General features: G+C 44.6%; 1 protein-coding gene across 4 annotated transcripts in view; it reads right to left on the reverse strand.

The window, feature by feature from the left end:
- Positions 1-33: 33 nt before the first annotated feature.
- ankrd12 (ankyrin repeat domain 12) overlaps positions 34-13,593 on the reverse strand; it is a 29,767-nt gene continuing 16,207 nt past the window's right edge. The window contains exons 3-13 of one of the 4 annotated variants that reach the window (XM_063885858.1): positions 12,583-12,733; positions 11,087-11,158; positions 10,582-10,722; positions 9,537-9,740; positions 9,117-9,259; positions 8,532-8,679; positions 3,450-7,873; positions 2,566-2,664; positions 2,166-2,309; positions 1,951-2,046; positions 34-1,281 (exon numbers count right to left, since the gene is read on the reverse strand). In XM_063885858.1, coding sequence (XP_063741928.1) covers positions 1,096-1,281; positions 1,951-2,046; positions 2,166-2,309; positions 2,566-2,664; positions 3,450-7,873; positions 8,532-8,679; positions 9,117-9,259; positions 9,537-9,740; positions 10,582-10,722; positions 11,087-11,158; positions 12,583-12,733 — 5,808 coding nt within the window. In that variant the 3' untranslated portion in view covers positions 34-1,095. Of the gene's footprint in view, positions 1,282-1,950; positions 2,047-2,165; positions 2,310-2,565; positions 2,665-3,449; positions 7,892-8,531; positions 8,680-9,116; positions 9,260-9,536; positions 9,741-10,581; positions 10,723-11,086; positions 11,159-12,582; positions 12,734-13,593 lie in introns of all 4 variants that reach the window. The other 3 variants (XM_063885857.1, XM_063885860.1, XM_063885859.1) reach the window with 3 other exon arrangements.

A 13,593-nucleotide genomic window follows, 5' to 3' on the forward strand; every position in this document is an offset into this window, starting at 1 on the left:
CTCGCTGCACGATAAATAAAACCTGCAAGCCAATTTTAATTTCACAACAAATAAAATTTATTCAATTATATATTACAAATATGTACAAGTCATGTAACAAGTAAATATTAAAATAGACATTTTTTAGAACTATTGTTCAAAAAGGCATTATGTTGAAAAAATAGGTTTTGTTGTGATCTCACATTGAAACTGTAAAAGTATGTGTTTTTTTCCCTTGGAAGCCACAGCAGACTGTAGATGTGCGCGAGACACGATGGACAACACACGAGGAGTGAGGCCGCAGAAAAGGGACATAACAGTGGCGCGAAAAAATAAAATAAAAGATGGAACACTTCAGTAAACCTCACGATAAAGTCCACAGTACAGCTCTTTAGGAAAAAAGTACAAACAACGCAACGCATGCACAGCATTTAATTGCCAAAGTCAAAAAACACCAGCTGTGGAGCTCCAGATGAGGGAGGAAGAGAAAACCAGTGAAAAGAAAAAACACAACGAAAGCCAACACGCGCTTAAGATCTTAAGCCAACAACAACGAGAAGAAGAACATCACGGACGAAGAAGAAGAGGACACTTGATATAAAAACCAACTTTGGTCCATTAAAACATGAGACGGAACAAGTTTACAATCAAAATATCTATTTTTTGTTTTTACAAGTTTAAAACAATAATTACATGGCTATTTACAAATGCACAATTGTTTTATGTATAAAATAAGTTAAAAAATTAAGAGCACAGTCTGTACACAATGTATGAACAACCACTTTGAAAACAATTGAACTCTTTTCAGTTGTGTGACCGTGCTGCGTGAGGAGCAGGTGGTCCTCGTCCACTCTTTGCTCCCCCCCCCGCCGGCACCAGTGTCTGGTCTCTGCTCCTCTGGGCCTCCTTCTCCTGCAGGAGAAACCGCAGGTCCTCGTGGTGGGCGGGCCGGTTTGGACTGTAAGAGCGCTGGAGTAAACCGTCTCTTTTCTAAATGCTCTTTTGTTTCACCGCCACATTCTAAGTGCTTCACATTTTCTTCTTTGAATGTGTGCGGGCTGCCTCTTGTGTCCGGGATATGGCCGCCGCTGTGTCAGAGCACGTCCGTTCCGCGGCTCATATCGGGGTGAGGTCGAAGTCGTCGTTGACCTCCACCAGCGGGATGTAGAACTCGGGGATCTCGAAGATGCTGGTAGACTTGTAGGTGGCCGGGTCGAGCTCCTGCAGCTTGAGCTGCCACTCCAGCCGCTGCACGGCGTTCAGAGCCGCCGCCTCGTGCTGCTGCCGCATCAGGAGACACGTCTGTGGGGGGGGGGAAGGACATACGTTCATTATGTTATCCAACAAGATGTTCCTATTTAGCTCAACAATGTATTTTTTCGAGGTAGATTTGGTCATGTGAAGACCACAAAGACAAACATGTAAACAAACAGGGAAATTGACTGCAGTAAAAATGGAGTTTCCAAGCTTTTATACACATTTTCTTTTACACATGGTATATTTTTGAATGGTTAACAATTAATATACGCCACTGAGTAATAGATTACTATTTGTTATACGGATGTCACATGGTACATTTCAGCTCTGCCTCTGTGTAAAGATGGTTAGAAACCAAGGGAACAAAATATGCTCTAACTTTGGAACGTATCATCTCCTGTAGCCTCATATTTATCGCTTCCATTTTTAAACGTACATTTACAAAAACAAACGGGGATCGTAGATTATGTCTCCCATCACTTACATGGAAAGGGATCTATTTATGGTTGGTATAAACAGGAGGAATGTTTACAGCCTGCCAAAAGAGCAAATACTTAAAACTTGGATGGACAAAGTAAAGGATATGTGCCGGAGGTTTTCCGTGAGGAATAAAAGGGAGATAAAGTTCCCATAAAATGAGGAAAGGGACATATTTTCTTTCAAACTTTTAATAGAAAACCTGTGAGAACAAAGTTATAATCGCAGCGATCTCACCTTTAGTTTGTCAAACTTGTCATCAACATCTTGTAACCAGGACATGAACTGCCTGGCGTTGAATCGGTCTCTCACTGACGTTTTGCCATCATCGTTCTGTGGAACAAACACAACAGCAACAACAACAACCCGTCAACACAGAGCAGTTAACCACTCTATCACTGACTGAATGAAACATGTGTCTAAGAAGAACCTTAAAGGTAAATGTCACATACCTGGGCTTCTTGAGGCATGTTGTACACTTCAGCGTCCAATAGAACCGTACAGGCACTGAAAGGCAGCGTCTGATTGGCTAGTGTTCTTGCTGCCCGGTAATGGACTCGTAAGACTTCCTGCTCATTAGAAACAATCAGCTTTTCCTGAAAGAGAGGAAGAACAACACATCTGGTTAATAAAATCCAACATGATGTGGTATTAAACCATCTGCAGCAAGCATCTTTAGAGCTCTGATGTCCTTGTAAAGTCAACAGTAAGAACCACAGACTCAAAATGTCAAGAGGCCTATTAAAAAAAGGCACGTCTTTAACAATATTTTTTCCATTTCAGTTTCTACAAATGGCACGAGAAATGTACACGACAACCAAAACACCACCCTTCAGGAGTGAAACGACGTACCCTTTCAATGCTGTGCTGCAGGCGTAGCTTCATACGGACCACCTCCTGCTGTTTGAACATCTCCTTCAGCTGCTCAGGTAATGATGGAGGTGGAGTAATCTGTTCAAACACACAAGAGAGAGAGACAGTGAGTTAAAACAGGATCAAAGAGTCACCATGCAGAATAATGCATTTAATGTTATTTACTTATTTATATAAAAGAAGCACCCAAGATGTTAGATCTTTAAAGGACCTTTAAGTGCATGCTGAGATTCAGAGCTGGATGATATCAACTATAATTATCACCACACAGTTTATCTTTTAAATACAACATTCATTTTACCCGCTGTTTATGTCTTTACTCTCAGTCCTGTGTAAAATGTCCAGCTTTTTAAATCATATTTTGTCAAACTCATTCTGTTTTAGTTGAAGAAAAGTCTGGGCATTTCAATCTTTAGTATATTTCTAATCAAATCAAAATTGTGGAATTGTTTTGCTTTTATTTAGTCAGATTATATTGAGTATATATATATATGGTAGTACTGATATGGCAAGCAGCAAAGAATATGTAACGGCTGCTTTGAAAAATATACATCCGTTCTCACTCTGTCTCATTTGTCGTCAATAAGAAAGAGAAGGGTAAAGTTCTTATTTTTTACGAGTCTTTTTCTTCCAATCATACCACATGTGATTTAGTCAGTCAGAGTTAAATCACTGCGTCAGTGTCGTGTGTTAGTCATGGAAAAAAGGTTGTTGACGAACATTTAGTCACCGTCTTTGTTCAGAAATGTCTACAACATTAGTGAGAGTACAGGGCAAAAACAAGAGTGGTTATTTTTATTTGATGCCGTTAGAAGAACCGCTTATTGATTATTGTGCAACTAATCAGTTTTACAGGAACTCACAGTTGGTATGCAGATCTTGCTGAGCGGGTTCCCATCTAAGAGGTAGGATCCGTTGAAGGTCACATATTCATCGTAATACTGTGGCGGCTGCGGGATGACACTGCACAGCACCTTGCGCTTCTCCTCGATCTTCCTCCGGATGTGCAGGAACTCGTAGTAAGGGTTGGCCCTCTCCGTCTGGTAGGGCTGGATCTCCTCCAGCTTCACCGAGTCAACGATGGCTGCCAGAGACTGCTGGCCGAGCTCCTTATCCTGCTGCTGAGCCGCGGAGTAAGGCTGCGAGCCCGACGCTTTGGGCATCTTCCTCTTGCGAGGATGGGGATGGTGGATGTCTATTTCACTGTCCGCAGAGAGACTCTTGAACTTAGCACCAGAAGAATCAGAGTCCCGGTCTCCAGACTGTGGAGAGGAGCTCCCTGAGGCGCTGCAGGTGCTGCTGCTGCTGCTGCTACTGCTAACACTACTGCTGCTGCTGCTGCTGCTGCTGCTGTTGGTCCGGGCTGCAGATTGGACGATGCTCTGCTCTTCCCCAGCTGAAGATGACTCTGGTTTCTCCTCTGTGGGCGTCACCTCCATCGGCTCAGAGCTGGCCTCTGCTGTAGGCTCAGAGAATCCCTCTGTCGCTACAGCACCCTCTCCTGTCGGACTCTCTGTTGAGACAGCAGCGTTACTGCTCTCTGAGCTCTGCGGGACATCACTCATCTCCTCGGCATTGTGCTCGGGGCTCGCACTATAGGACGCCGTTGCAGGGATACAGTCCTTTCCCTCCACCTGAGCATTTAGACTTTCAGCTTCACCTTCAGGTGTTGAGTTCTTGCAGTCTTGGTCATTCACGTCCATGTCCTCTGAAGAACATTTGGACTCGCTGCTTGGTTGGCTAAAGCCCGGCAAGGACTCCCCTGCCGAGTAGCTGGGAATGTGTGAACTCGTGGAGGGAACAGGACTTCCTCTGCCGTCTACCTCCATACTCTCCTCTTCTTCTGCTCCGTCAGCACTCTCAAGAGGTTCCTCTTCAAGGTCAGAAACTTGTGTGGCGGCTGGTTCTGTTGGCTGCTCGCTCGCCACACCAAAAACAGCACTATCCTCCTGGAGGGGGTTCGAGTCTGTGTCTATTGCTTCAGCAGAGAGACAGGATGTAGGCGTGGGTGGCTCATCTGGATCCTTACTGTCGGCTTGTTGAATCTCTGTCGGACATGGTAAGTCCTTCACAACAGGAGTTTCAGAGGAAGGAAGAGTTTTCTCTTTTTCTGTTGAGCCCGTTTGAGAGGTACTACTCTCTGGAAGTGTCTGGCTTTTACTCTGAGGATCGCAGTTTGATATTTGTGATGTTAAACCAACAGGAGTGCTCCCTTCTTTCTCTGTGGCTGAGTCAGCAACTGCATTCAAATACTGTTGTTGACACTCCTCCGTTTCTGCCGAGGTCTCTCTTGTTCCAGGCTCCTCAGCAGTCTGGCTCTGTTTTGGCAGATTTTCAGCAGCTTTACCTTCCGTTGGTGAGTTGGCCTCTTCGTCCAGAATAGCCCTGAGGTACGGAGATTCATGTCTGCTGGGAAGAAGCGTCCGATTACTTTGCGGGACGTCAGGAAGACACTCTTTATCGTGAACGGACGGCGATCTGGTGGCTTGGATGACGAGGGAAGACTGGAGGAACGCTGGCTGGGAGTCTGAGGTTTCCAGGTTCATGTCGGAATCGTACTCCACATGTCTGGGGGTTAAAGTCGTCGCCTGACACGAATCCTCCGAGCTAGCAACAGATATCAAGGAGACGGACCTGGACATGATCCCGCAGCGATCACTCTCCGGCCGAGGTGATCTGGTGAGACAGTTCTCCACCGCGGACATGACCTTTGCGCTGATGGAGGGCAGAGTCTTCCCATCCAGCGACATAGTTCTGGGACTGGTGCCATCCTTCAGGGGTTTCTCTCTGCTGTTGACATCAGAGGCTTCAGAGCTTTTGGAGCGCATGAGCTCCTTACTCAGGCATGGCTCAATCTTTGTTCTGTCTTTGGGCTTGGACTTCCCAGGATCTGCCAGAGGCCGCTGTTTGAGCCTTTCCCTCTCTTTCTGTTTGATTTTCTCCAGGTGTTTGCGATGCCACTGCTCAGTCTCCTGGTCCTTCAGGCTGAGCATTCGCTCAAAGCTGGTCTGCATCAGGTCATCGTTCACAAGCCTTTTCTCTTTGGGCTTGGGGTCGCGTGTTGCCAAGGAGGCTTTTGATTTGGCCTTATCCACATCTGTGTCATTTGGTTTGGCCTTGCTTATTTTGGCCTGCTGGGAGCGGTCTTTGTGCCTCTCCTTGTCTTTGTGTTTATCCAAGTCTCTGTCCCGGTCTCTGCGGTCTCGATCTTTCTCTGGTGTTCTCACAACTTCCTCCTTTGATTTAGTAGATATGGACTTGCCGCTCTCGGACAGATAGCTCTTTTTCTCTTCTAAAAGCAACTTGAGATTGGAACTTGAGGAAAGAGTCCCGTCTTTTAGTTTATCTTTCTTTTTCCTTTCACAGTCCTTCTCTTTTGTACGATCAGATTTGCTGTGATCTGTGTTCTTCTCCAGAGGTTTTCCTTTCTTATCAGAGTTAGTGCGCTCCTTCTCTCTGTGATCCCCAACACTATACTCTCTGTCCGGCCTCTCCCTATCGGACCGCTTGTCAAACTTATCTTTGTTTTTCCGGCTGTCTTCGTGCTTTTTAGTTGTAGATAAAGATTTCAGTTTCTCATTCTCTTTGTAGTTTTTATCTCCAGGCGAGTGGGAAGAAACGGCCCCTGTTCTTTCTTTATCCTTCCAGCGTTCCACTGAGTTCTGTGGTTCGGCTTTGTCAGAATGCTCCGTTTTGACCTTTTTTTCCTTGTCAGGGTGCCTTTTCTCCATTTTCTCCGAATCCTTCTCCTTTCCTGGGAGCCTCTTGTCAGTTTTCTCGCGTGAGCCTTTTTCAGAGAGCTCCAGCTGTTCTTGATCAGCTGTGATCCCACTTATGGGTTTCTCTTCTGTCTCCTCTTTCAAGCTGTTGCTCTGCAGCGACTCCTCAGGAATCCGCCCTGAGCCGTGGCAGTCCACTCTCTCGTCACGCTCACTCGGCTTTGAATCCTTTACCTTCTCCTCTTTGACAGCCGCCTCCTTCCGCTCTTTTTTCACGGCCTTGTCTTTTTCCCGCTCCTCTCTCGGCCTCTTCTCCTTGCTGCTCGAGTGCTTCTCCTTCGTGGTTTTCTCATCTTTGACGGGAGGGAAATCAGAGGTCCTCTGAAGTGAGCTGTTCTCGTCACCTTCCTTTTTCACTGGCAGATGCTCATCAGTCTCATCAGTTTTGAAGAAGTTCTCTTTCCAGAACTCTCTGTCAAACTCCAAATTCCTGTGGCCGTCTTTCCTGGCTTCCTTCTGCCTGTGGCGGCTGCGCTCTGCCTCGTACTCCCTCCGGTGTTTGTCTTTCTCTTTGTGTTTAAGTTTATGCTTCTTCACCACTTTGCCGTCCAAGTCTGTCTTCCGTAAGGCACCTTCAGAGATGTCCACACTGTTTCCTATGCTGCCGTCTTTGCAAGGACTCGATCGACTGTCGTCCCCGTCTCCGCTCGAGTCTTTCTGCTGATGTTTGCTTTTCTCCTTGTGCTTGCACCCCTTGGTGCTGGAGCCCTCGGTACAGTAGTCTGCCTCCGTGTAGTGGTTGTACTTGACACTGTCCACCGGACACGAGCTGTCGCTGATGGAAATGCACATCTTAGTATTTTCCTGTTTGAGTGGCGTTTGTTTATCCGTCAGGCTGTGGTTCAGTTTTGGTGACTTTATGGACGACAAATGGAAGAGGTGGACGGATGAGTCGTCTTTAGGACTGAAAGACATCTTGAAGGGGTCTTCCTCCCGACCTTTTTCTGTGCTCTCTGACACAGTTGCAAGAGAGAGTACCAACGTTTTGCTATTCTCTTTCCCATCCTCCTGGTTTTCCTTGTTTTTAATCTGGCTTTTACTCTTCTTCTTAACTTTGCCCTTCTCCTTTGGCTCAGAAATGTCCTTTTTAGACCTGGTTTCGGCCCTGAGGCTCTCAGAGCTCTGAGAGCAGGTGGGGGAATTCCTTTTCTCTGGAAGTCTCTCCATTTCGTCACTAGAGGTATCCGAGCTGCAGTGGACACGAGGAGTCTTTTGCTTTTTGGACTTAGAGGCAGAATCCCCTTTTCCACTCTGCTTTCCTGCCACATGATTCCTTTCCTTCTCCTCCTTCTCCTGCTGCCGTAGTTCCCTCCGGAGGATGTGTCTATCATTCAGGGCTTTACTGAGATCCTCCTCCTCCTCTTCGTCCTTGAACTCGTACTCGTCCAGACCTGGAACGGATGATGAAGCCTTCGTGACCGGTTTGCCATCTGAGTCCTTTTCAGTGTCGGAGTCTTCCAAGTTCTCATCCACACTGGACGGATTGACAGACGGAGGGTCTTCAGACTCTGCAGACAAGAGGAGATCTATTTTAAAACGACACAATGAAAGTCAATAGCCATTCATATTAATCACACAAACATAATTGAAGATTACACGATACGGCTACACTGCAACATTTCTCTATGGCAAGATAAATCTTATTATTACATTTCCGTCTGTGGCAAGAAGTACTAAACAGAAAATAAAATCACAATCAGCGTTTATAGCCAAGTCAGTGTCTAAACATACAAGGAATTAAACTCTGGCATTTTGTTCCTATTAATTTAAAAGAGAGCAATAGACATACCGATGAAAACTGGGACAAAAATAAACTAGAATTTGACTATCTGACAGATCATTTAACACGTATATAAAAAGAAACACTAACATGTTATCACTTCATTTCAGCCAACTCATATTCTTGAGTTATGGCCCAAAACGTGTTTCATGAGTGTAAACATTTTTAATGTGTTCATAAAATGTTCATTAAATGTTAGCCCCATATTTATGAAGATGAATGTCAGAGTAAAGCTGTAAACACATCGTTGTTTAAGCCGTCTGGATCCTTTACAATGAAACAACACATCGGGCTGCGAGGTGCTTTCCAAGTAATAAAAAAGTAAGCATTTCAATATGAGACTTTAAAAGGGGGGTAGGTGAAACTCTACAGCAATCTCTGCTTACCTGAAGAGCTCTCCTCTGGGTCCGACAGTGGCACCTCTCCCTTTAGAAGCTGCTCCAGCTCCTGAGAGTCGGCCACGTCGACCGGGCGCTCCCCACGCTTGTTGGCCTGGAAAGCGTTACCGCCGTGGCGTAGCAGCAGTTTCACAATCTGTATTAAAAAAAAAAAAGGAGTATTAAGACTCTCAAAACGAACATCAAGGTTGTAGACAAACCTACAAAACCGAGAATGTTAAAGATAAAATAACAGCAACAGTAAGACTTCAATTGGAGTTAAGTCTGCCTGATGACTGTTATTAAAACCCTAATATATATCATTATCCTCATTAGCTGCCGTAGTCTTTATTAATATTATACACTTTATAGGTTAGAAAACCATATACAGGTTGTTTGTTTTGTACAGTATGTACTATGTTATCTTCATTAACTGAACTTTAGAGTATAATTGATTTTTATGACGTACATTTTTCACTGCATACTACATCCCTCCATATCTCAAGATCAGTCTACCTATAATAATCATTACTATAACACGACTACTGTAAACGTCTACGTTATATTCAAGGTTTATTCAGGTGACGCTCTTACATCTGTGTGCCCGCTGCTGGAAGCATCATGGAGCGGCGTGTCGTCGTCCAGCCCCTGCGTGTTCACCTCCGCTCCCGCTGATATTAACACCTTGGCCACATCGTAGTAACCGAGATTACAGGCTTCATGAAGAGGAGTCCAGCCTGAGGAGGGAAATAAAACAGCAAATTATTAAATAAAAAACATTCTGAATTGAAAAGACAGATTTGTAGTTGTTGATCAGGGAAAACAACTTGATATTGACATTAAAACGTGCCCAGGTGATAGCGAGATGAACACTGTCTGTTTTTATTATCTCATCATGAGAGATCACCTTTGACTAAGCATCTGTTATTTAGCTGTTGTAGGCTACGTGTCATTAATATCTTCCGTGCAGCTACGATGAAAGCTGCTAAATGATATCCTCCCAGGGGATCGTACCTGCGAAGTCTTTGACGTTGACGTCAGCTCCCAGGCTAATGAGCTCTTTAACTTGCTTGGCGTCTCCCCGGATGGCGGCCATGTGAAGGGGAGTCTCCCCTCGCTCGTTCCTCTTGTTGACCTTGTCCTTTTGTCTCGACGAGGCGCTGCTGGGGACTTTCTTCTGAACAGGGGTCGTTTGTGAGGGGTGACTGGGAGTAGAGTCTGTGCACAGGCAGAGAGAGAAAAGCACTTAATTGATGCTCGAAGCAGAAGCCTGTCACAGGTTGAGATAACCGCCTGAATTAATGTGCAAGTCACTGGATTGAGCAAGACAAAGAAAATGGCTTTACTGAGGACAATAATGACTGTGCTTATATTTTATGTGTGATTTAGTATGCTTCTATTCATTGATTATAAAAGACCTGGTAAAACATTTAAAGATTGATACTAATAGCCAAAATCCTAAGCTACAGCCAGCAGAAACATGTAGCCTAACTCGCTCCAGAGAGAATAAATACAGAGATATTCCAGAATAAAATCATCTTTATAAAGCATGCTTTGTATTATTCACAGATGTTTTGTGAGTTGCTGGTAGGTAGATTCTGACGGAGCCAATCTAGATATCCATTTGTCTTTTATTTGTGTATTTAAAAAGGACAATGGACAGTTGGCTCCATATCTCTTCCCTGGGCAGTTACATCCACAAGCAGTTTCTTTAATGAGCATTGGATTGAGCAACCACAGTGACACTGGTTTTACTGGAACCTGAAAACCTGTGTGTACTTGTATGTACTGATTGGTTTAGTCTTACACTTTCTCAGAACATATTATTTACAAGAAATAATCCCAGCAAACTTCCCCGGTTACATATTAAAAGGCAACCGCACAATGTCAGTTATACAGAGCAGCTGTTTTTACTGTTGAAGATGTCCTATTCTCAAACAACCTTGAAATGTTAGACAGCATGTTCTTGAAGAGCGCTCGGAGGCATGACTCATCCCCTAGTAAACGTACTCTGAGTATTCTTGAGGATGTGGGTAAGGTGAAAGGGCAGCACACGAACCTGGACTGTTGGCAGTCATCTGCATTAGGAGAGCCATCTGTTTTCGCTCTGACAGAGGATACCCAAACAAAAGGTTGGGAGCTTGGGACTTCTTGCCCCCAGCCTCCTTTTTCACTTTCTTCTTGTCTGGTCCATCTTTATCTGCAGAAAACCAAGAAAGATGTTAGAGGACCATCCGAAAGAAGAGCAGTTTCATCGTCACAGTGACACATTTTCCCTCTTTCGCTTGTATCTGTTGAGAACGCGAAGTAACAGATGACAAGCATGAGGTTTGAAAAGGGGGGAATTAAAAAAAGAAAGCATTCTCTTTAGCCAGCCAAGTGCCACCCCCGTCTCCATCATTCGGTCGTTACTAAACACAGACATGCGTGAGCTGTAACACGGGCAGATGCAGGGCGAAAACACACACACGTGCATGTGTGCATGTGTGCGTGTATCTTTACAGCAGCAGAGTGACGTGACTTTTAGAGGACGAGGGGGCTGAGGATCGGGCTGCAGCGATTACCTGCGTATATCCTGCAGGGAGGCACTAATCTCTCTCCCCAGGTCTCACTCGACTGGCCTGGGTCTGAGTCATCTACAGTGCAAAGCAGATAGGATGGGGAGGGGAGAGAGGAGGGAGGGGAGAGCAAGGGAGGGGAGGTGGAAGGGTGGGAAAGCACTGCATTAACGCTCACTCTCTCTCTCTCTCTCTCTCACCCTCCTCCTCTCACATGTACTCAAATTCAGACAGAGGCACACTCGCACTCCACGCACAGATTATGAGTCATGGCAACACAGGAGAGAAGAACCGGCGTGGTCAGTGGAGTCGTCACTTCACGTTGTTCTTTTATCTTGCAGTCAACACAGGACCCGAGAGGCAAAGGCTGCAGGAAGGCAAATCCGCCCTCCATGCTAGCTTAGCTTTATAACCTGCGCAACATAAAATAAACTCAGTTCATCTAAATGTAGGGTTCTCGTCTGTCAGGATGACGCAGGACCACACAATGAAATGCTCTACATGGGAGATGAAGGGAAACCTACCGGGCCTCACAGTCTGTAAAACCCGTTACTGTAATTACAGATGTAGGAAACACAAACCTATTTTTAGCTCTTAAATCTGATGTAAACAGAGTTTTTCAACTAAATGACAGAAGCTGAATAGTTTATTTACACAGGTAAGATTGGTCAGATTAAGAGCTCCGGTTCACAATGGCAGAGCATTTTAGTGAAGCATTGTATTAAAAACAGTGTGTGGGCCACCAGGAGCTCAGATGGAGCAGTTTTCTTATAACTGCAGGGTCCATACCACGTCTTACAGGAGAACGCTGCGGTCTTTTTAAATGGCATTGTTTATGTCCCCAAATTCCACATAAGCTGCCACTTGTGAATTCTCCTAACAGTACTACCCTGCCTGTGGATCTCAATCTGAAGGACATTGGTTACTCATAAATATATATATCCTTAAGAATAGTTTTGTTTTCAAAAAGTTCTCAGGAGTTTCACAAAACAGTTGCGATTAAGTCGACATACACTACCCAGTCAAACAGCCTGGTTTAGTGATTCATTTTTAGACAAGATTGGAGGTTTATTGCAAAACACAATAAAGATATGCAGGGCTTTTGGCTACAGAGACAACGAGATTTGACTGAGGAATATAAGGATTATATAAAGGAACTAAAAGACAATCTACTTTTGTCTTAAAGAAGGATTCCTTACTATTTTCACAACAAGGTTAACAGCCAAACCTTTAAAAAGGAAGCATTGATGCTTATCCATCCTCTTTTTCCCAGGAGTCTTTAAAACAACTGTGTTTATATCTCGTTACTCAACAAAACAGTCCATAACTTCATAAAGATTGCCCGATTTTTACCCTGATGCGGACTAAGTGTAAACCCTCTGACCTACAGACAATCCCTCAAGAAAACATGAGAGGACAGGCCAGCAGGGGGCAGTGTGAGGACATGGCAGCCAGCCAGCAGCATGGCTGGTGAAAGAGGAGCAGGGAGGAGCAGCTCTTACCGGTGTCGGAGTCTCGCTCCTCGGTCCGCAGCGGACTGGCGGTGAAGGAGAGCTTGCGCTTCATGGAAGACTTTGCTTTCCCCTCCTTCCCCAGCAACTCACTCCGGTCCAGCTTCGGAGTTTTGGTGAAAGGGGACAACTTGTCTTTACTCTGTCAGAGAGGTGAGGAGGACAAACAAAAATAAGAATCAGGCATTTCAGAACACAGCGAAGGTGTGGCCATGTTTGTGACTCAAGCCTGTCTGTGTGTTTATGCGAGTGTGTGTATAAACAATACAGTCCTGACAGTAAATAAACTGAGGCAGCCACATTTCACAGAGCTGTGCTAACTAGTTCAACAATTAAAATATTAAAGCTCACCATGCACACTGCCTTTCAGTTACAACTAAAGCTTTCTAAAACATGATGCTGACAAAGTGCGGATGATGATACCAGGGGCAGCGTGTTGTGTCTGCAACATATTGTTTGGTCCTGCAGGCAGCAGGTCTGCTTGCATGACTCAGGAAAAATCCTGTTACGAAAGCTGGGAACTTGCCAAGTCTGGAGTGAAAGATCAGGGGTGACTAGCTTTTATTTGTTTACATAGAAAACATACAATATCAAGATTTATACTTTGTATATTTTTTTTTATCGGTGCTACGTTTGCTACAATAGGAGAATGTTTGCGAAAATGCAAGTTGAACAACCAGAGGACTCTTCAGTACTTATAGACTTATTACATAAACAAACAGGTGTGACACAAAAGCTGCCCTTTACACCAGGAGAAAGAAACAATTCATACATTATAGGTTATAATACAAGACGAGTAGAGCAGAGTCTGGGACATCATTAAACTTTAAAGCAACCGTCACTTCACAAAACCGAAAAAGATCAATTTGACCCCTCCCTCACGCAGCTGCTATTATCTTTCATGGACGAAACTTCGGTTTTATTTTGCATGTTCATATAGCGGCAGGATTCTACAGAAAATAATACAAGTATTTAAGATGTGAATTAAATCTTGAAGGGCAG

This window comes from Eleginops maclovinus, chromosome 6, assembly GCF_036324505.1.
Source record: "Eleginops maclovinus isolate JMC-PN-2008 ecotype Puerto Natales chromosome 6, JC_Emac_rtc_rv5, whole genome shotgun sequence".
Lineage (NCBI taxonomy): Eukaryota > Metazoa > Chordata > Actinopteri > Perciformes > Eleginopidae > Eleginops > Eleginops maclovinus.